At 43.0% G+C, this 22,252-nt stretch overlaps 1 protein-coding gene across 1 annotated transcript in view; it reads left to right on the forward strand.

The window, feature by feature from the left end:
• The window catches only part of Gnl3l (G protein nucleolar 3 like), a 46,327-nt gene extending 33,761 nt beyond the window's left edge, over positions 1–12,566 (forward strand). The window contains exons 11-16 of the mRNA XM_048336022.1: positions 244–418; positions 1,955–2,097; positions 2,361–2,497; positions 4,631–4,758; positions 8,272–8,494; positions 12,200–12,566. Coding sequence (XP_048191979.1) covers positions 244–418; positions 1,955–2,097; positions 2,361–2,497; positions 4,631–4,758; positions 8,272–8,494; positions 12,200–12,282 — 889 coding nt within the window. The 3' untranslated portion in view covers positions 12,283–12,566. The remainder of the gene's footprint in view (positions 1–243; positions 419–1,954; positions 2,098–2,360; positions 2,498–4,630; positions 4,759–8,271; positions 8,495–12,199) is intronic.
• Positions 12,567–22,252: the final 9,686 nt, after the last annotated feature.

Below are 22,252 nucleotides of genomic sequence, written 5' to 3' on the forward strand. Positions count from 1 at the left end.
TGCATTGCCCAGATGAAGCAGCTGAGGCCCAGAGAATCAGAAACTTGCCCCAAATCCTGCATCTCAGTTTCCAACAGCAGAAGTTAGCTATTAGGATCTGTTGGAGGTTTGGAAGGCTGTACACAGCCTCTATCTTTCCACCTTGTTTCCTTCCCCAACTCCTTTGCCTTCCCCCAACCTACCCACACTCAATCTTTGGGACAAGATGCCAGACACAGCCAGACTGCCTTTCTTTTATCCCAGATTCATGCAGGAGGTTCACTTGGACAAGTTCATCAGACTGCTGGATGCACCAGGCATCGTCCCAGGACCCACCTCAGAAGTGGGCACCATCCTGCGCAATTGCATCCAGGTACAGAAGCTGGCCGACCCTGTGACTCCGGTGGAAACCATCCTGCAGCGCTGCAATCTGGAGGAGGTATGCAGAAGGGATCGTGTCTGGTGTACCCCCAGTCTCTCTCCCTTTTTTTTTGTCTGAGGCTTGAACTCAAGGCCTGGGTGCTGTCCCTGAGCTTTTGTGCTCAAGGCTAGTGCTGTACCACTGGAGCCACAGCTCCATTTCTGGCATTTGTTTGCTGGCTAATTCAAGGTAAGTGGTTTAATGACTTCTCTGCCTGGGCTGGCTTTAAATTGTGATCCTCAGATCTCAGCCTACTGAGCAAGTTGGACTACAGGCATGAACTGCTGGCACCTGACTGAACCTCAATCTTTAAAAAAAAAGTTGATTGTCAAGGTGATGTACAGAGGGGGTACAGTTACAAAATAAGGTAGTGAGTACATTTCTTGTCATATTTGTTATACTCTTCCTCATTTTTCTTTCCCTTCCCTAGCTCAAATAAGCATATACACAATATCCAGTGTACCAAAATCATATACAGTGACCACAAGGGGTACGCCAGAGGAAATTCACCTAGTACATTAAACATAATGACAACAATAAAATCCTCCTGTTTCCATCTCTTGGAGTTCATTTTGCTTAGCCTCATCTTATATAATCATATTTACATAACTATTGAGCATTTGTGATACTCTGATAGGTCTATCCTAGACCTTTTTATGTTTATTTAGAAATTGGTTTTAGAGACATAATGTAAAGTCACTGACCAAAACATGTGGAAATACCATTTGAAAAGAAGTTTGTTATTCTATAGATATGATCTCTACTGTTCAACCCCCCACTCCCAAATCCACATATCAGGGATGAACCTCCAATCTTTTTTTTTTTTTTTTGCAAGTCCTGGGCTTGGAATCAAGGCCTGAGCACTGTCCCTGGCTTCTTTTTGCTCAAGACTAGCACTCTGGCACTTGAGCCACAGCGCCACTTCTGGCTTTTTCTATATATGTGATGCTGAGGAATTGAACCCAGGGCTTCATGTATACAAAGCAAGCACTCTTGCCACTAGGCCATATTCCCATCCCTGAACTTCCAATCTTAACTGCTCCCAGGACACTCTACTTTTTTTCTTTTTTTCTTCCAGGCCTTACACTTGAACTCAGGACCTGAGCACTGTCCCTGGTTTCTTTTTGCTCAAGGCTAGCACTCAACCACCTGAGCCACACATTTCTGGCATTTTCTGTTTGTGTGGTGCTGAGGAATCAAACCCAGGGCTTCATGCATGCTAGCCAAGCACTCTACCACTAAGCCACATTCTCAGCCCTTCTACTTTTTTTTTCTTCTCCCCTTTTTGGTGGTACTGGAGATTGAACTTAAGGGCCTCATCCTTGCTGATAATGCATTGGCAGACCACCTCTGTCTCCTGAGTAACTGGGATTACAGGCATATACCACCACACTCAGCTTCTTTCTGAGGCAGTTTCCCTAACTTTCCTGTACTGTATTTGAATCACGATCTTCGATTCTCTACCACCTGAGTAGCTGGGATTACAAGTGTGTGTCACCATGCCTGGCAGCATTCTGTTCTTCAGTGTGACATCTTGTCTCTTCCTTTCACCAGATCTCCAACTATTATGGTGTCTCAGGATTCCAAACTACCGAACACTTTCTGACTGCTGTGGCCCACCGTTTGGGAAAGAAGAAGAAGGGAGGCATATACAGTCAGGAACAGGCGGCTAAAGCTGTCCTGGCTGACTGGGTGAGGTGAGGAGTAGCTAAACATGAGGCTTGCTGGGAGTCTGGCTTTTATAGCTCATCTCTGTTCACTGCAGCTCAAAGGGCTATCCAATTTCCTGAGTCCCAGGGTACGGGACAGAATTACAACATGTCTTGCTCTGGATTTTATGCCCAGTGCTGTCTGGCTTTTCTTATGTGTCTGGTTTTTGGCTTGCAAATTCATTCTCTCTTTGATTGGTTATTTTTTCTCTCAGTTACATCACTACAAATCCCCTCTTCTCCCAATGCAGTGGGAACATCAGTTTCTATATACCACCACCACCTACCCATACTCTGCCTGCCCATCTCAGTGCTGAGATTGTTAAGGAGATGACTGAGGTCTTTGATATTGAGGATACTGAGCATGCCAATGAAGACACCATGGAATGTAAGTGTGGATGGGTGGGGAAAACTTGAGTTTGTCTTAGACCTGACTGTAGAGCAACATTTTATCTCCACTTTCTTTAGCTTTTGATTAGATTAACCAACTCTAAGCTTAATTGAATCTCTTTTGAGGTAGAGAATTCTAATCTAGGCCATGGGATTACTTGTTGGTACTGATGGGTATAAGCTTTTGATAGATAAGAAAGAATTGGCAAAGTATCTGGTATGGCTTAAGGTGCTCTAGAAAAAAGGAGTCTCTATCACTGCTTGTCTACATCAGAAAACAAGAAGTAAATAGCCAGCCACCAGTGGCTCCTGTCTGTAATCCTAGCTACTCAGGAGGCTGAGATTTGAGGATTGTGGTTTGAAGCCAGCCAAGGCAGAAAAGTCTATGAAACTCTTATCTCCATTTAACCAGCAAAAAATCCCCGCTGGAAGTGGAGTAGCTGTGACTCATGTGGTCGAGTGCTAACCTTGAGCAAAAAGCTGAGCAATAACATCCAGGCCCTGAGTTCAATCCCTAGGATTGATGGGCATGCATGCGCACAAATATTCTCTCTACTGTTGCCCTAGGGTTTTTAGAACCATTTCAAATATATTTCTAGATTTTCCTTTTGGTGAAATTTTGTGTGTGTGCTGGTTTTGTGGCTTGAACTCAGGGCCTAAGCACTGTCTCTAAGATTTTCCACTCAAGGCTGACACTTTACCACTTGAGCCACACTTCTTCCACATCCACAAACTCCTTTTCATTCCCGTTGGTCAAAAAAATATGTAAACAGCCAAACTTTTTATAGGCTCATGCCTATAATCCTAGCTTCTCAGGAGGCTTAGATTTGAGGATGACCGTTTGAAGTCAGCATGGGCATTAAAGTCTGTGAGACTCTTTGTCCACTAAAATACCAACAAAAGCCAGAAATGGAGCTGTAGCTCAAGTAGTAGAGCACTACCTTTTACCAAAAGGTCAGGGACAGAACCCAGGGCCTGAGTTCAAGCCCTAGGACCCTCCTTCCCCCAAGATACATAAAGAGTGGCAGGCAGAGGTATCCATGGAAGCAGCCCTTGTGCCTCCTTGTCTAAAACTGCTAGCTCAGAATAGCTGACTGGTTAAAAATTTGGACTGTCTGCATTCAAATCCAGGTTTTGTTTCTTATTGGCTGTGTTTAATAAGTCATTTTCCTTTTCCCTGTCTTAATGACATCATTTCTAAAATGGGAGCAATAGCACCCATTCCATAAGGTAGTCGGGAGACTTGTTACCATGGTAGAGAGGCATGAGAAACAGCTCAATGATGCAGATTGTGCTTAGCATTTACACAGCCCTGGGTTTGATCCTCAGCACCACAAAGGGAAAAGTAAAAGAACAGCAGAGCCCAGCATTACAGTAAATAAATGCTCACTTAATGGTAGCTGATACTAGGGTGACTATTTGTTGACATATACAGAGAGATAACTTTCAGAAATTATTGAAGAAATTTATTCTCTTTGTACATTCCCCTCTACAGCTTTGGCACGTGACTTCTGCCTAAGAATGTTGCCCATTGGTCCTTGGGCCCTTGGTTATGCTGCTCAGGGGTGGTTGAGAATGGCCTGGCCAGCCTGGCTTCTGCTTTCTGTTTCTCTTGAGGACTAGTCTTTTTCATCCTCCACTTGCTTTCTAGTTTATTCTGCATATGGCTTTGGACAAGTTATACCCCTTGCCGAAGTTTATTTTTGTTTGCCAGTCCTGGGGCTTAAATTCAGGTCCTGAGTGCTGTGCCTGAGCTTATTTGTGCACTTTACCACTTGAGCCATAACACTGTTCAGCCTTTTCTGAGTAGTTTATTAGAGATTAGAGTCTCAATAGACTTTTCTGCCAGGACTGGCTTTGAACTGCAGTCCTCAGATCTCAACCTCCTGAGTAGCTAGGATTACAGGCATGAGCCACTGGCATTTGAGGCCAAACTCATGTTTTTAATCTCCTGTAGTCTTGAAATAGGAACAAAAGACCCCCTCCCACCTGCAGCCCATATGACTTCTCTGAGGATCTTTTTGCTGAGGCCTGACTGATCAGGGGATTACAGCAGGGAGGAGCCAGCTTCCTGACAATGTTGTGGTAAAGATTTGGCCACCAGGTGACAATGATGTTGCTTGTGTTAAAGGTTTGGCCACTGGAGAATCTGATGAGCTGTTGGGTGATACAGACCCGCTTGAAATGGATGTCAAGTGGCTTCATTCTCCAATGGTGAAAATAGCAGATGCTATGGAAAATAAAACCACCGTATATAAGGTACCTGTTCACTTCTTCTTTGTAGCACTCTCCTGTACTCAGGGTTCTGAAAGGAAGTCAGTCCCTTCCACTTTGCCCTCATGAGGAGTGATTAGTTCCCATACTCTTTATCAGCATGGGGGTGGTTGAATGTATCTTTTGTCAAACAATGACAGGGCCAAAGAGGATCTTTATGTTTAGCAGCTTCCCAGCCTCGGTTCCAGCCCATAGAACAAGTCAGTCTAGTCATACAGTTGTTCAAGTTCCAAATTAACTCTTCCTTTCCCTGACTAGTATCCAAGACTTCACATACTGTTATTAGGCACCAAGCCCCGTGGCTTCTCCCTTCTGAATCTCTTGAGATTTTTCTGTTGTGTGTGGTCCTGGGATATGAATTCAAGGCCCAAGTATTTTCCCTGACCTTTTTTTTCTTTAGGCCAGTGAGTGCTCTACCACTTGAGCCACAGCTCCACTTCTATCTTTTGGTAGTTAATTGGAGATAAGAGTCTGAAGGGCTTTCCTGTCTGTCTGGCCTCAAACCATGATCCTCAGATCTCAGTCTCCTGAGTAGCTAGAATTCCAGATGTGAACCACTGGTGCCTATTTTTGCTTCAAGGTCTTATTCAACTCAGCAAATTATTTTCTGACACCTATTTTATGCCTAGCCCTGGGTGGGGCAGTGCTGGAGACAGAGAAATCAGCAATCCAGACAAGAAGTATATAGCAATCTACCTCACAAATCAGATGGATGTTGTCTGCCATTAGAAAGAATTGGTGATTGAGAGGCTGGGGGTGATGGTGGTGGTCAACATATCACTGATAGGGAGGGGCACTCCTGACTAAACACTGAAAAGACACAGAAAGCTTACTTTTCTCTAAGCATGTACACACACCCACATATATAGTCATGTACCATGTAAACATGATTCAGGCAACAATAGACCATGTGGCAGTCTCATGAAAGATACTGCTTGCTATAACTTACCTTATTTTGTGCAAGTACACTCTAGGGTATTGACACAGCAACAAAACCATCTAACAATTCATCTCTCATATCAAAATCCCTGTTACTAAGCATTATGTGACTGTATTAACTCCTCTGTACACATGTATTAATTAATTAATCCTTGTAAGAATGATATGACAGGCTGTGGACCAGTGTCTCATACATATAATCCTAGCTATTCAGGACACTGAGATCTGAAGATTGTGGTTCAAAGCCAGCTGGGGTAGGAAAGTCTGTAAGATTCTTATGCCCAGTAAACAAGCAGAAGGCCAGAAGTGGAGGTATGGTTCCATTGGCAGAGCACTATCTTTGCATGAAAAAGCTAAGGGATAGTACCTACTTTATGAGTGTAAGTCCCAGTATCAGGACAAAAAAAATGCTATGACAAACAAGATACTTGTGATCACATAGCTAAGCCAGCTGTAGAATAAACTAGAACCCAAGCAGTCTGCTTCCAGACCACCCACTACACTAGAGCAGGGGAAAGAAAGGGAAGCAAGGTGGGTGTGGGTCTGAGCAAAACTACAACTCTGTGGTTGGTGGCAGAGGCACTGTTCACAAAACAGGAAACCTAAATAAAGTCTCTTGGAGTTGTACCATGTGGTGGCCTTGCTAAGGGCCCTGGACCAAGTCAGGAGCTTGTAGGAAAAGAAGACAGAACTACTTACGTGTTTGGGAAATATTGTCTGCTCTGAGACATACCGGCTTGGTAAAAATATTAGCCTTGAAGATAACTTTAAAGCAATTTAAAAAGATTCCCTTTAAGCAATAAGGAAATCTCCAAAACTATATAAGGACAGGAATAATATAATTCCTGCCGCTGCCCAAGTTCAATGGATATCTTCTTTTAAGGACTGAGTAGAGGCCAGTTTCCTTCCTGGACTCCCTGCCCCCACTCCAGTACCTTTCTTCTGAGTAATTGTTCTAATATACAAGCTTGATCTCCTCTCTTCCTAGCTTAAGAAACAATCCCAGATATTATCTAGCCACAAAAAACAAAGGACAGCTCCCCAAGTAACCACACAGAACATATCCAAGAGGAATCTGTAGGTGCAATAAAGTACAGAACAATGTGAATAGCCTGCTACTAATTTAATTAAAATAATTACCTGCACTGAGCACTGATTGCTCATATTTGCAATCCTAGCTACTCAAGAGGATAAGACCTGAAGGAACACAATTCCAAACCAGCCTGGGACATTAATCTATGAGACTCCCGTCTCCATAATCAGCAAAATGCTAGACTGGGTGCTAAAGTGGTAAAGTGAAAGCTGTGAGCAAGACTATGAGGCCCTGTGTTCAAACCACAGTATGTGTGAAACATAAAGAAAATAAGTAACTTGTCAGTCTTTAAAAGTGCATTTTAAAAAATAGTTCGGGGCTCGGAATGTGGCTTAGTGGTAGAGTACTTGCCTTGCATGCATGAAGCCCTGGGTTCGATTCCTCAGCACCACAGAAACAGAAAAGGCCAGAAGTGGCGCTGTGGCTCAAGTGGTGGTATGTTAGCCTTGAGTGAAAAGCCAGTGACAGTGCTCAGGCCCTGAGTCCAAGCCCCAGGACTGGCAAAAAAAAATAATAATAAATAACCCTATGGGATAGTTGGGCTTGGTTAGGCTCAGGCTCATGACTGTGATCCCAACTACTTGAAGGGCATAGACCAGGATGATTGTGGTTCCAGAACAGACCAGGCAAAAAGTTAGTGAGACTCCTGTCTCAACAAACAAGCCAGACATAGTAGGGACAGGCCTATAATCTCAGCTGTACAGGAAGTAGAGACAGGAGAATTGCAGTCAAAGACCAGCCCAACAACAACAAAAAAAACCCCACAAGACCCTACCAGAAAAATAAAGAAGGCTGGAGGCATGGGTCAATTGGTTGAGCCTAGGAAGTATGAGGTCCTGAGTTCAAATCACAATGTCATCAGAAAACATGGGACAAGATATCCAGGTGAGCTGAGTATTGGAAGCTCATTCTAGGATTGTGGTAATGACAGGGTTGATAAGAAAATGACCATTTCTTGAGGTGGGCATTGGTGGCTCATGCCTGTAATCCTAGCCACTCAGGAGGCTGATATTTGAAGCTCACCTGGGCAGGAAAGTCCATGTTACTCTTATCTCCAATTAACAAGCAAAAAGTTAGAAGTGGACCTGTGGCTCAAGTGGTAGAGTGCTAGCCTGAGCACAAAAGCTCAGGGACAGTGCCTAGGCCCTGAGTTGAAGTCCCAGTACCCCCCCCCCAAAAGAAACCTTGAAGCAAAGGATCATTATAATACCAATTGTCATTAATAGAGTCATCCTCCTTTTAAGTTGTATTCTTGCAGAAGTCATGTCAACTACCCATGATCCATTTCATTTGATAAGAGTAGCAGACTCAGACTGAGGCTACCTAAGCAGCTGGTGGAACCCAAATTAGAACTGAGTTCTCAGTGGCCCGAGGCTCCCTCTTCCAAGCCTGTCCATGCCTGCTCTGTAGGAGTCCTTGGAGGTTTTCTGGAGGTCAGAATTTCAACATATACTCTTCCTTCCCAGATTGGAGAACTCACTGGCTATTGCACCAATCCAAACCGTCATCAGATAGGATGGGCTAAACGCAATGTGGACCAGTATGCCACCAAGAACAACGGTGTGATAGATGTTCACTCGGTGGACCGCCGCCCTTTGCTGCAAAGAATCATGGAGACAGACTCTCTACAACAGGGCCAGGCTCTGGCATCTGCCCTGAAGAATAAGAAGAAGATGCAGAAGCGTACAGGTGGGATTGCGTGATCCCCCACCCCTTCTGCCTGCCTAGGATTAGATTGGGGACTCCTCAGGGAGTATCTATGTGTCCAACTCCAGGTTAGGGATGGGTTAGAAGGCTCCATTACTAACAAGGGGTTCTTATTGATTGATTGATTTTTATTTTTTGTTGGTTGTGGGTCCTGTACTCTGGGCCTGGGTGCCGTCTCTGAGCTTTTCAGCTCAAGTCTAGCACTCTACCACTTGAGCCACTGCACCACTTATGGTTTTCTGGTGGCTAATTGGAGATAGAAGTCCCATGGACTTTCCTGCCTGGGCTGGCTTTGAACTGAGATTCTTACATCTCAGCCTCCTGAGTAGCTAGGATTACAGGCGTGAGCCCTGGGCATGGTGCCCAGCTAACAAGGCTTCTTAAGCTGTGGATTTCATTAAAATCATGAAAAGAGTCTGTTGACTATCAGATTTCAAGGGCCAAAGATGTAGCTCAGTGAGGATGTAGCAGTATTTTTTTAATAACTTAAAATACAAAAATCACAACAAAACCCCCTACAGATTTCTGGAGACTACAGTTGGAGAACCACAGGCCTAATGTGTATGTCATATAGTGTCATTTATCAGGTGATTTCTATGTGTTAGGTAGTTTTAAGGCCATATATAACTTTTTTGTACCAGTCTTAGGGATTGGTCTCAGGGCCTAGGTGATAGTTATGAGCGTTTTTATTCAAAGCTAGTACTCTACTACTTGAGCTACAGCTCAACTTCTGGCTTTTTGGTGGCTAAATAGAGATAAGAGTCTCACAGACTCTGATGCCCAGGCAGGCTTCATGCAATATATAGTGGGCCCTCCATATCTGTTGCTTCTGTATCCACACAATCTTAAAAGTATTTGAGAAAAGGACCCAGGTGCCAGTGGCTCATGCCTATAATCCTAGCTACTTATGAGTTCTTTTTTTTTGGCCAGTCCTGGCCCTTGGATTCAGGGCCTGAGCACTGTCCCTGGCTTCTTTTTGCTCAAGGCTAGCACTCTGCCACTTGAGCCACAGCACCTCTTCTGGCCTTTTCTATATATGTGGTGCTGAGAATCGAACCCAGGGCTTCATGTATATGAGGCAAGCACTCTTGCCACTAGGCCATATTCCCAGCCCTGCTACTTATGAGTTCTGAGGATCTTGTTTCAAAACCATCTTGGGCAAGAAAGTCCATGTTATTCTTACCTCCAGTTAATCAAAAAAAGCCATAAGTGGAGGTGTGCCTCAAGTGGTAGAGTCAGCCTTGATTGCAAAAGCCAAGGGACAGTCCCTGACCCTTAGTACAAGTGTTAGCACCAACCCAAAAGAAAAATTGAAAAAAATTACATCTGTACTGAGCTCATATAAACTCTGCTTGCCGTCATCATTCCCTAAACAACACAATATGACAACTATTTACATTGTATTAAGTATTTAAGTAACTTTGAGATGAATACAGGAGGAGGCAGGTATTGTATATGCAAACACTACACTATTGCATATTGATGGTGGACTTGTTTTGTCTCAAATATCCTATGGATTCTGAAGGCTAACTGTATGACTCTTCACTCATTGCAAAAGTGTTAGGCTCATTTTGTTAAGTAAGTAAACAGGGTTGTAGTCATTAAACCCCATATTCAAAAGAAGATTGCAGGCATTAATCCACATATTTATTCATACTTCAGCCTTGTTTTTTATTTTTTGGTGTTGTACTGCAGTTTGAACTCAGGGCCTGGCAATGTCCCTGAGCTTTTTCAATGCAAGGGTAGAGCTCTACCATTTGAGCCACAGCACCTTTTCTGGCTTTTTTGGGGTGGTTAATTGGAGATAAGGGTCTCACAGACTGGCTTCAAACCATCATTCTTAGATCTTAGCTAGGATTATAGGCAGGAGCCACAGGTGCTAGGCTAGTCCCTTTGCTTTTTCAGTCAAGTCTAGAGCTCTACCACTTTAACCACACTTCCACTTCTGGCTTTTTGGTGGCTAGTTGGAGATAAGAATCTCTTGGCATTTCTGCTTAGGCTGGCTTCAAACCACGATGCTCTGAACTGATCCTCCTGAGTAGCTAGAATTATAGGCATGATCCATTGGCACCTGGCTAGCCCCATTTTAACTAGGCAGTATTTCATAAACATTCACTTATGGCCTGGTTCTACTCTGAGTCTCAGGAATCTAGAGATGCATTGCCCTTGAACTCCTAGTCTCTCCTTAGGAAGTAGAATGGAGATAAAAGACATTAAAAGTGCAGCATGATCACTCTGAAATACAGCAAGTGCTGTGAGGAAGTCTGATTCCCAGGGAACTGAGAGGTGGCTAGATGGAAGTCATCAAAAAGGCTTCCTGGAGAAGGTGAAGTCTCAGAATCCTGAGGAACAGGAGGTATTTCTGGAGGAAGGGAGGTTTGAATGGTGAGCAGGGAAGCTCCAGAGCTGCTGAGCTGCCTTTTTGTTATGAGAAGTTTCAGGGGTAATGGTGGAGTGCTAAGTTCATACAGTAGAAGAAAATTGCTGTTACTGAGTGCTAGTACATCACACCTATAATCTCGCTAATCAAGAGGCTGAGATTTGAGGATTACAGTTCAAAGCCATCCTGGGCAGACAAATTTAAGAGACTCATCTACAGTTAACTGGCAAAAAGTCTGGACTGGAGGTGTGCCTCAGTAGTAGAACATAAGCATTAAGCAGAAAATTTAAGCAAGAGCATGAGGCCCGGCACACCCCCCACCCCCACGAACTGCTGTTTTTTGTTACTTGGAAGACAGAAAAATACTTCAAGACTTACAGTCTGAAATCCTGACATAGAAGCTCTGATGGAGTGATCACTTCACAAAGAAATGGATGTTCCTATGAGGGTGAACTGTGGCTTCTTATACTAGCCCACCAAGTTTATTTCTCTCTTTTTTTTTCAATCAGTCATGGGGTTTGAACTCTGGGCCTGGGCATTGTCCCTAAGCTTTTTTGCTCACGGTTAGCATTCTACTTTAAGCCACAGCTCCATTTTTTTAATAGCTAGGATTACAGCTGTGTTCCCCCCCCCCTCTGGTTGTGAGCCAGGTGTGAGCCACCTGTGCTGGCTCATGGTTTTGCTTTGTTTTGTTTTTATTGTTGTTGTTTTTTTTGTGCTGAGCTTGGGCTTTGACTAAGATTTCTTGTTCAAGGCTAAGGTTCTTCCACTTGAACCACATTTCCAATTATTTTTGTGTGCCAGTCCTGGGGCTTGAGCCCAGGGCCTAGGTGCTGTGCCTGAGGTTTTTTTCTCAAGGCTAGTGCTCTACCACTTGAGCCACAGCACCATTTCCAGCTTTTTTCTGAGTAGTTTATTAGAGATACTCTTACAGACTTACCTGCCTGGGCTGGCTTTGAACCTCAATCTCCATATCTCAGCCTCCTGAGTAGCTACAATTACAGACGTGAGTCATCAGTGCCCCACCACTCTGTCTTTCTGTTGATTAATTGGCTAGGAGAGTCTCATGGATTTACCTGTTCTGGCTGGCTTTCAACCATGATCCTTTTCAGATCTCAACCTCCTAAGTAGCTAGGATTACAGGAGTGAGCCCAGCTACCCGTTGTTTTATTAAGTAATTAATCTTTTAGGGGTATGTGAGCCACATTGAGAGCTTTGTGCAAGTGAAGCCAGATACAGACAAGCTCTGACAGGCCTTGTACTGGCAAGCCAGATACCAAAAGATTTCTTTATTTCTTCCTCTGCAGATAAAATCGCCAGCAAGTTGTCCGATTCTATGATGACAGCCCTCGACCTTTCTGGCAATGGTGATGACAGTGCTAGAGATTGATTTGCTGATGTCCCTCCCCTCCTCTCCAATCATGGATTCCTGTGGGATGGGAGAATACAGATAGATTGGTTCTCCCGGGAGTACCTGTATATTAGAAGAATATCTTCACACCCTTTATCTTCTCCTCCCCACGGTTCCCTCCATTTTCTGTGGTAAAGAGTTCCAAGAGGCTAGAGCTGCCAAATCCAATACCCTGTATTTAATCCCTACTCTTTTCCAAGAGGAGTTTAAATATCAACAGAGACTGGGTGCCAACAATTATATTCCCCATCTCCTATCCCTGATATGAGGGCTTCCCACCAAACCATGTTGGACAGCTGAATGTACAACTAACGAGGTTAGACTGCTTGTTGTTCTGGGCATCCCCAGAAGAAGGATTTTTTTTTACCATTCCACAAGAGATCTGAGCACCAAGAAATTCCTTCAGTGGGCTCCTGGCCATGTGTCCTTCCCAAGTCTAGAGGTCTCACCTGGGTGGTAAGTAGGGATTGGGTGCATCAATGATGAATTTTCTGTCTCTGGAAAGGTCTGGAGATAGGGTGAAGAAACCAGACCAGGATAGCTTGTGCTGAAATGTTAAAGGCCTCATTTTGTTGTTGTTGACAATAGAAAACAAGGTGCCTATAGGTGGGGCATTGGATACCTTAGGGACAAGTCCTAACTTGCTTGTCACTTGTATGCATTTGGAGGAATCATTTTAAATCAAGTGACTTGCTTGGCCATACCTTTGTGTGCCCTTGTCTCATCCAGTGCCATTTGAATGCCATGGTTCAAGAGGGTTCTGGTAGCATTTATTCAGCGTGATCCTCAAGGAAGCTGCTAGAGTTGGGGATGTATGAGCCAACTCTACACAGTGTCTGGAAGCCACTCCATTAAAACATAATTAATTAACATCCTTAACACTATTAGGAAAGCACCAGAGGCCCTTGGGTTAGCTTTCTGTCATGACAGCACAATTCCTGATTGCCTGCAGTGGTTTGGCCCTGTGGTTAGGCATCATGTTACAGTGGGTACTTGTGGTGAAGCAAAACATCTCGTGGTCTAGAAGCAAAAAAGGAAGAGGGAGTTGGGAGCTTAGAAGAGCATGATCCCAGTGACCTTAGTGTCTTCCATCAGGCTCTAGCTGATGGGAGTTTCTTTGCTTCTCAATGGCGCCACCCTGTGACCAACCTTTTAACACCCAAACTTTTGTGTAATACTTGGGATCCAGACAAAGCAAGGCCACAGGGAGTATTTCAGTGGTATTTCCAAACTGAAATAGTCTGTTTCCCATGGATTTTTGGTTCATGTACACAGCTTCAGTTCCTGGTGTCTGCTTGAGCTTATACATTTGAAGGGGGTAAACATTGTATTGCCTGTCTTTGCCACCTTCTCCCAAATTCCACAGGGAAATTGGACTGGTGTATAAACCAGCCTTTGCCCTTGTTAAGTCTCATAGTCCCTACCCCCTCATCTACATAGATGGATCCTAAGATGTGGTAAGTACTGAAAACCCATTGGCTGTAGGATGTCCTGGTGGTGAAGGGCAGACCCCTTCTGCATTCAGGGGCATCCATAGGAGATGATTATTGACTGAGCACAAACCACTGAGCTCTGAGAATCTATTGCTTCCTTTATTTTTTGGTGCCGGTATTGGGGCTTGAACATGGGGCCTGGTGTTGTTCTTGAGCTTTTTTGCTTAAGGCTAGCAATCTTGTCCTTCCTTCCTTCCTTCCTTCCTTCCTTCCTTCCTTCCTTCCTTCCTTCCTTCCATATGAGTTTCATATACTTTCCTATCAAGCCTCGCTTTGAACTCTGATCCTCAGATCTCAGCCTCCTAAATAGCTAGTGTTATAGGTGAGAGCCACCAGTGGCTGGCTTCTAGTACCTCCTTAAGCCCTTGATACAGCTCTATCAGTAATGGATTCTGTTCTGAATATTGTCAAAATGTACTTAGATTTGGAACCCTGTGTTTTCTGGTGGGTGCATTGTGCTGCCCTCTTAACAAATGGACAAAATGTACCAGCCTCCTTTATGAAATCCTTTAAATGCATTTACTCTGTTTTGGTTTAGAAAAACTAGTGTCTTGTAAAGCTATGCTTCTAGAGTCTCCTTCAGTGGTGTCTTATTTCACACGATCAGTGTCACATTATCAGTGTCCTGATAGATGGTAATGTCAAGATGAAAAATTGGATCAAGAACTAAAATAATCATGACAGGGTAAGAATGTCAGGTTCCAGATATTCTACCAATAGCATGTCAAGTTTTCTTCTTCTGTATTTCACTATATAGATTATGCTGTCCTTGAACCCATGATCCTCCTGCCCCTGCCTCCCAAGTGTTAAGAGTTACAGGTGTGTGCCCCTATTCCTCACTATATCTCAAGTTGGTGTTTCTTTTTTTTGTTTATTTGTTTTGTTTTTGTTGCCAGTCCTGGGGCATGGACTCAGGGTCTGAGCCCTGTCCCTGGCTTCTTTTTGCTCAAGGCTAGCACTCTACCTCTTGAGCCACAGAGCCACTTCCGGCGTTTTCTATATATGTGGTGCTGAGGAATCGAACCCAGGGCTTCATGTATACGAGGTGAGCACTCTACCACTAGGCCACATTCCCAGCCCCTGGTGTTTCTTTTTGTTTTTACCCCAGTGTTGGGAATTGTACATAAAAGGCAGGCACTCCACCACCAATCTGGCCCAACCCCCAAGTTTTTATTTTTTGTGGCTATAAAGTAAGGCCAGTTCATTCCAAATTCCTGTTGTTTACAAAGTCCCAGAGACAAGATGTAGCTGGAGACACAGAACAGATCAGCACCTCTCTAATTTCTTTTCAGCCAAACTCTGGAGTGCTGCTCGAATCCCTCCCTAAAAACAATTTCTTTAGTATTTTTCTTTTAAAAATTCAGATAAAAGTTGCATAAAGGCCACCCTTTCTTTAAGTTCTGTGAATTTGGACATGTGCACAGGAGTACTCCAACATTGTTATCTATTTATACAGAATGTTTTCATCAACCCCTCAAACTCTACCCTTTGGAGTCAGCTCTCTCCCCCGCTCCCCCATCCTCAGGATCAGTCCTTATGGTTTGGCTTTGGTGTGAATATCATAAAACTAAAATCATGGATGAGGTTGTTTTAGATCATTAAGTTTTTAATTGTTGATTTTTAAGGAGTGAAGTCTTGTGTAGCCTAGGCTGGCCTTAAACTTAGGAGTCTCCTGCCTCAGGCTCCCCAGTAGCTGGGACTACAGGCATGCTGCTGTGCCCAGCTTCAGAACCTTTTTTTTTTTTTTGCGTTAATGGAATTTGACCTTGGTGCCTTGTGCTTGCTTCAATGAAGTTGTCTTGTGAGCCACACCCCCAGTAGCACTGGCTTTGATAAGTCTCATTCTGTAAGCTTTGGTAAATGTATAGAGCCGTGTTAATTAGCAGCACAAGAACAAAACAATTCTTTAGCTTTCTCACAACAGATGTCATTTCCTGCTACTTTAGAGTCAAATCCAGGCCCCTGCACCTCTGGCAATGGACTGGTTTGTTTGTGGACCTTAGGATTTGGCGTGTAAGTGGAATCACACAGTATATAACTTTTGGGGATAACTTGCTGTGAATAATAGGTTTGAGGTTTATCCATGCTGTTAAGCATATCAGTAGTTCTTATTTCTGAGACTTGCTCTATAGTTTGGATGTACTTATTAACATTTATTCATTCCCAAGTTGGGGGACATTTGGATTCTTTCCAGTTTTTGAGGGCACTGAATAAAGCTGCCATAAGTCTTGTGACTTTCTATGTTTCATTTTACTAGAGTAATTAGTGTTGGATTGTTGAGATATGTGTTCAATGTATTTTGAGAACCTGCTAAAAACTGTTTTCAAAGTGACTATACTATTTGGCATATTTGTCCTTATATGACTGGCATATTTCACTTCCTTCAAAAGTTCAACTATATTGTAATATTGTGTCATAAACTCCTTTTTTAAGGCTGAATAGTATTCTCTTTTGAGTATACCATCTTTTTTCAGCTTTCAAGGTATAAATTGAAAAATAAAAGTTACATATTCAAGGTGTACAGTGTGATGATTTACTTAAAGTTGTGGTGGGGAAGGAACCCAAGACTATACATGCTAGGCAAGTACTCTACCCCTGAGACCCAGCCCTATCCTCAGTTCAGTGCTTTGATATATCTTCATATCTTCCTAGGAATCATTGAAGTGTTTTCAAAGTGACTCTACCACTGGATGTACTCATCAGGGTATAAAAGTTTCAGTTCCACATTTTCAAGTTTGTGTGTTTGTGTGTGTGCGCTCGCATGCATACGCACATGCATGCATGCAAATGGGCACATGAGTACATGTGCATGCTAGTAATGGGGCTTGACCTCAAGGCTTTTTGCTTAAGCTTGATGCTTGATTCACAGTTAAGCTTGTTTTCTCTCTGTGAATAAGAGTCTCATGGACTTTCCTGCCTAGGCTGGCTTTGAACTGCAACCCTCAGATCTCTGTTTCCTGATTAGATAGGATTATAGGCATGAGCAAGTAGTGTCCTAGCCAGCTTTTTGTGCTGCAGAACTTAGATTTGAGCATGCTAGCTAGCATTTTGTCATAGAAATGGAAGAATTGGGAAAGGATTGCCAGTATCAAGCTAACTAAAACCCATCATCTTACTTAGTTAACCATTTGTGGGTAGTAAGAACATGTAGAGTCTACTCTCCTAGCAAATTGCAAGTATATGCTACTAAGCCACCATGTTGTACATTCGATCTCTAGAGATTATTCATACTTGAACTCCAAGTTTGTGTCTTTTGACCTATATCCAAGAGCTTTTATTGTATATAGTGCTGCAGATAGGCCCTAGGGCTTGCACACATTCAGTAAGCACTCTACCACTACTTATATCACTAGCCTGTAAGAGTTCGACTTTTTTTGCCCATCCTGGGGCTTGAACCCAGGGCCTGGGTTACTGTCCCTGAGCTAGCTTTCTTTTTTTTAAATGCTTTATGTGGGTACTGGGCTTGAACCCAGGCTGTCCCTGAGCTCTTTTGCTCAAGGCCAGCTCTCTATCACTTGAGCCACAGCTCCACTTCTGGCTTTTTTGGTGCTTAATGGGAGATAGGAGTCTCTTGTACTTTGCTACTTGGGCTGGCTTTGAACTGTGATCCTCAGATGTCAGCCTCCTGAGTAGCTAGAATTACAGTCATGAGCCACCTGCGTCTGGCAAAAGTTCAACTTTTTAATGTATGTGTGTGCTGGTACTGGCCTTGAACTCTGACCCTGTATGTTGTCCCTTAGCTTTTCACTCAAGGCTAGCATTCTATCTACCACTTGAGCTACACCTCCACTTCTGGCTTTTTGGTGGCTAATTGGAGGTGAACCTCATGGACTTTCCTGTCAGGGCTGGCTTCAAACCATTATCCTCAGATCTTAGCCTCCTAAATAGCTAGGACTACAAGGGTGAGCTACTAGCATTCAGCGAGCATATGGCATATCTTCCACATTTACCTGAGTTGTTGCAAATGATAAATTTTTCTTCTTTTAAGACTGAATGATATTCATTGTTTGTGTACACACATACACATATGGCAGCCATATTTTCTTCATCTAGCTACAGAAATATAGATTTTTTTAATCTTGGCTATTATGACTAACAGATACTATATTTCCATTGAGCATATATCCCCAAAGTGGGATTGCTGGATCACAAGGTAGTTCTATTTTTTTCCTTTTTTCTTTTTGTCTCATTTGTTCATCTATTTTATGGGGGGGGGAGGATAGTAAGGGGTGCACCGAAATGGTTTGACAGGGCTGGGGATATGGCCTAGTGGCAAGAGTGCTTGCCTCCTATGCATGAGGCCCTGGGTTCAATTCCCCAGCACCACATATACAGAAAACGGCCAGAAGTGGCGCTGTGGCTCAAGTGGTAGAGTGCTAGCCTTGAGCAAAAAGAAGCCAGGGACAGTGCTCAGGCCCTGAGTCCAAGCCCCAGCACTGGCCAAAAAAAAAAAAAAAAGAAATGGTTTGACAAAGGGTGAACAAAGGCCGCAGTGGTTGTTCTATTTTTTGTGTGTGCCAGTACTGGGGGCTTGAACTGAGGGCTTGGATGCTGTCTCTGAACTTTTTGCTTAAGGATAGTGCTCTACCACTTGAGCCACAACTGCACTTCTGGCTTTTGGTGGTTAACTGGTTATTTTTTGTGAGGAACCTCCACATTCTTTTCCATAATTGCTTTATTAATTTATATTCCTGTCAGCAGTATTTAAGAGTTCTTCTTTCTCTGCATCCTATCTAAAGCTTGTACTTTGGCTTTTTCCCCTAGTACTGAGGTTTGAACCCAGGGCCTTGTACTCCTCTTGCTTGGTTGCTCTACCTCTTGAACCATACCTTCAGCTTGGCTTTTGCATGTTATTTTGGAGACCACTTTTCATAATCTTTTCTGCTCAGACTGGGTATGAATGCCCAGCCTATGGCTAAAGCCTCCTGGGTAGCTAGCGGGTTTAATCCACAGAGCTTCCTGCCCCTTCACCCCCAGTCCTCTGTGCCTAGCACAGTCCTCTGCGCCCAGCACAGTGGGGAGCACTGTTCACACATGAATGGGTTTAATCCACAGAACTTCTCATGTAGCGCCATCACTGTCTGCTTCTTCTAGGGTTATGGGCATGAGAAACCAGTGCCTGGCATCTTTTGCCTTTTTTATAACAGCCACCCTGACATTGTGATGTGATTATGTCATTATGGTTTTGATTGGCCTTTCCTTGATTAATGATGTTGAGCACTTTTTCAAATACCTGTTGGCCATTTGTACTTTTTCCCTGTTAACATGCCTATCAGGCTGGGAACTGCTGGCTCACTACTGCAATTCTCAGCTACTCAGGAGATGGAGATTGGAGGATCAAGATTTGAAGCCAGCTCAATCAAGAAGGTCTGTGAGACTGAGACTTATGTCCAGCTAACTACCAAAAGGCCAGAAGTAGAGCTGTGACTCAAGTGATACAGTGCCAATTCTGAGTAGAAAAAGCTAAGGTAGAGTGCCCAGGCTCTGAGTTCTAGCCCTAGGATAAGCACATGTGTACATAGTGCATTCTCTCTCTCTCTCTCTCTCTCTCTCTCTCTCTCTCTCTCTCTCTCTCTCTGTCACACACACACACACACATACACGTCTATTCAGGTACTTTGCCTATTTTTATTTTTCTTCCTTTACTCAACAAGTTTATCAACCCTCTACGAAGTTACTAGCACTGGGATAGGTGCTTGGAACGCCAAGTTGAAAAGGTAAGGTCTCTGTTTCCAAGGAGTCAATGGTATGGTCTAAATGGAAAGACAAACATACAGTAATATTCTACCATTGCAACAGAGGTTTGCACAAAAGCTCTGGTAGCCTAGGATAAGGAAGGGTTAATGTTCCAAGGGAAGATTTTACAGAGGGGTAAGTTTCTGATTTGCGACTTGGAGTGAAGTGTCCTATCAGGTAAAAGGAGGGTTCATACAACTCTACAGTTTAAATATCTTGAGCAAGTGGAAAATATTTTATTTTTGTTGCAGTACTGTGATTTGAACTCAGGGCCTTGGGCTTTTGTTCAAGTGCTGTGCCCCTTAAACCACACCCCTTGAACCACGCTCTTTTTGCTCTGTGTGTGTGTGCGTGTGCACACTGGTTCTGGGGTTTGAACTATGGGCCTGAGCAATGCCCCTGATCTTTTGTTGCTTAAGGCTAGTGCTCTACCACTTGAGTCATACCTCCACTTCTGGCTTTTTTTATGTCATTGAAGATAAAGTCTCATATACTTTACTGCCCAGGCTGGCTGCAAACAAGAGAACTTCAGTTTTCAGCCTCTTGAGAAGCTAGGAATACAGGTGTGAGTCACAAGCACCTGTTACCCTCTTAGCTTTTTAAAAGTCATTGTTTTTCAGATCCAGTCTCACTTTCTTTCTGGAATTGCCCTCAGACTTTGTTTCTCCTAGCTATATCTCCTGCATAGCTGGGATTACAGGCATGAACCAGTGGGCTCAGCATCACTTTTTTAGTGAAACATTTTCTCTATTTTGTGTTCTTGCAAACTCAGTTGAAAATCCATTGGATTTTCATTTGGATTTATTTGAGAGCGTTCTATATTTTTTCCATTTGTCTATGTGTTTGCTTTTATGTCAGTAACATACTGTTTTAATTACTACACTTTTGTAATGTGTTTTGAAGTAAGGAAGTACAGTGCTTCTTTGTTCTTCTTAGTATTGATTTGTCTATTGCATTTTCCATGTGAACCTGAGGATTGTTTTTTTTTCTATTTTTGTGAAAAATGCCATTGGAAAGCTAGGCACTGGTGGCTCATGCCTGTAATCCCAGCTATTCAGGAGACTGATCTAATTATTCTAGTTTGAAGCCAGCTTCATGCTCAAAGTCCATGAAACTTATATCTTCAATTAATCACCGACAAGATGGAAGTGGAGCTGTGACTCAAGTTAATAGAGGGCCATCCTTCAGTGGAAAAGCTAATAAAGCAGAGCACCCAGGCCCTGAGTTTTAGCCACAATACCAACAAACACACACACACACACACACACACACACACACACACACACACACACACACACACACACACACCATTGGAATTTTCATAAACATGTATTTTTCTGAGTTTTAAAAAAAATAAAAAATGGATGTCAAATTTTGTATTGCTTTTTTGCATCCTTTATGATTCTTATGTTCTGGTCCTGGGGCTTGAACAGAGTTGGCAGCTTTGTGGATGACGTGATGTGACAAGATAACTTTATTCATGCATTCGCTTTTTTTGTGTGTGCCAGTGTTGGGGATTGAATTCAGGTCCTGGGTACTGTTCTTTAGCTTTTTTTTCTCAAGGGTGTTGTGCTACCATTTTAGCCACAGCCATGGCTTTTTGGCAATTAGTTGGAGATAAGAATCATGAATTTTTCCAGAATGGCTAGGACCACAATCATCAGATCTCAGCCTTTTGAGTAGCTAGGATTTCAGGCATGAGCCATCAACTGGTGTTCAGCTTCTTTTCTTATTATTCAACAAATATTAAGAGATTGGTGGTAGCCCATTGGGGATCAGGGACTGAGTGAAGATGACTACAGAGCGGGCGGGCAGCTCAGAAGGACTGGGGCCCAGGCAAAAAAGTAACACTGGTGGCACAGTGGAAACAGGCCTGATTGAGAGATGTGGAGCAAGGTAGCATGCTAAGTGTTTAGGAAATTGCTTACATACAACAGGGCTGAACAAATAAGAAAATGTTTTCAGGGTAATAAATTCTTGATTTCTCATTGTCAGGGAAGGGAGTTACAAATATGGAAAGCATTAAAAGGAGAGTGGCATGTAATTTAGTAATAGTGTGAACTCATGATTATATATATATATATATATGGTTATATGTAAGTATAAATGTGAAATTATGTATAGGACTATAGACACACATCTACCTATCCTATATATCAGTGTCTGTCTGTGTCTATGCATCTGTCTATGTATGTACACACGTATGTACATATGTATGTATGTACATACCTACCTACCTACCTACCTACCTACCTACCTACCTCCAGTCTCTATCTACTGAAGGTGTCTGGGATCAAGCAACATTCAGAAGTAATGAAGATACCCAGTACTCAAATTTTGCTTTCTCAACTGCATTATCCAATTATTCACTAAAAGGAAATGGGATCATTGAGAATATGGTTCATTCTAGGACTGATGTTGAGAAAAATACAAGGTAAAGCTTTATTTATTTATTTTGTCTTAGAATTTTTAAACTCAGGACACAACTCTAGCTCAAGATGAGAGTTTTGATACATTAGACCTACAAACTCCATAAGACCTCTTTCATGCTACTTGTGTCTTGGGATTCACATTTTTGAGTAACCTCTCCTTTTGAAGTGTGAGAAACACCTATAATTTTGTTTCTAATCTATAGACTATGGTAACTATAATAGGTTGTTACTTCTTTTTTTTCCTTTTTTCTTTTTTGCCAGTCCTGGGGCTTGGATTCAGGGCCTGAG

Source organism: Perognathus longimembris, chromosome 28, assembly GCF_023159225.1.
Source record: "Perognathus longimembris pacificus isolate PPM17 chromosome 28, ASM2315922v1, whole genome shotgun sequence".
NCBI classification, from domain to species: Eukaryota; Metazoa; Chordata; class Mammalia; order Rodentia; family Heteromyidae; genus Perognathus; species Perognathus longimembris.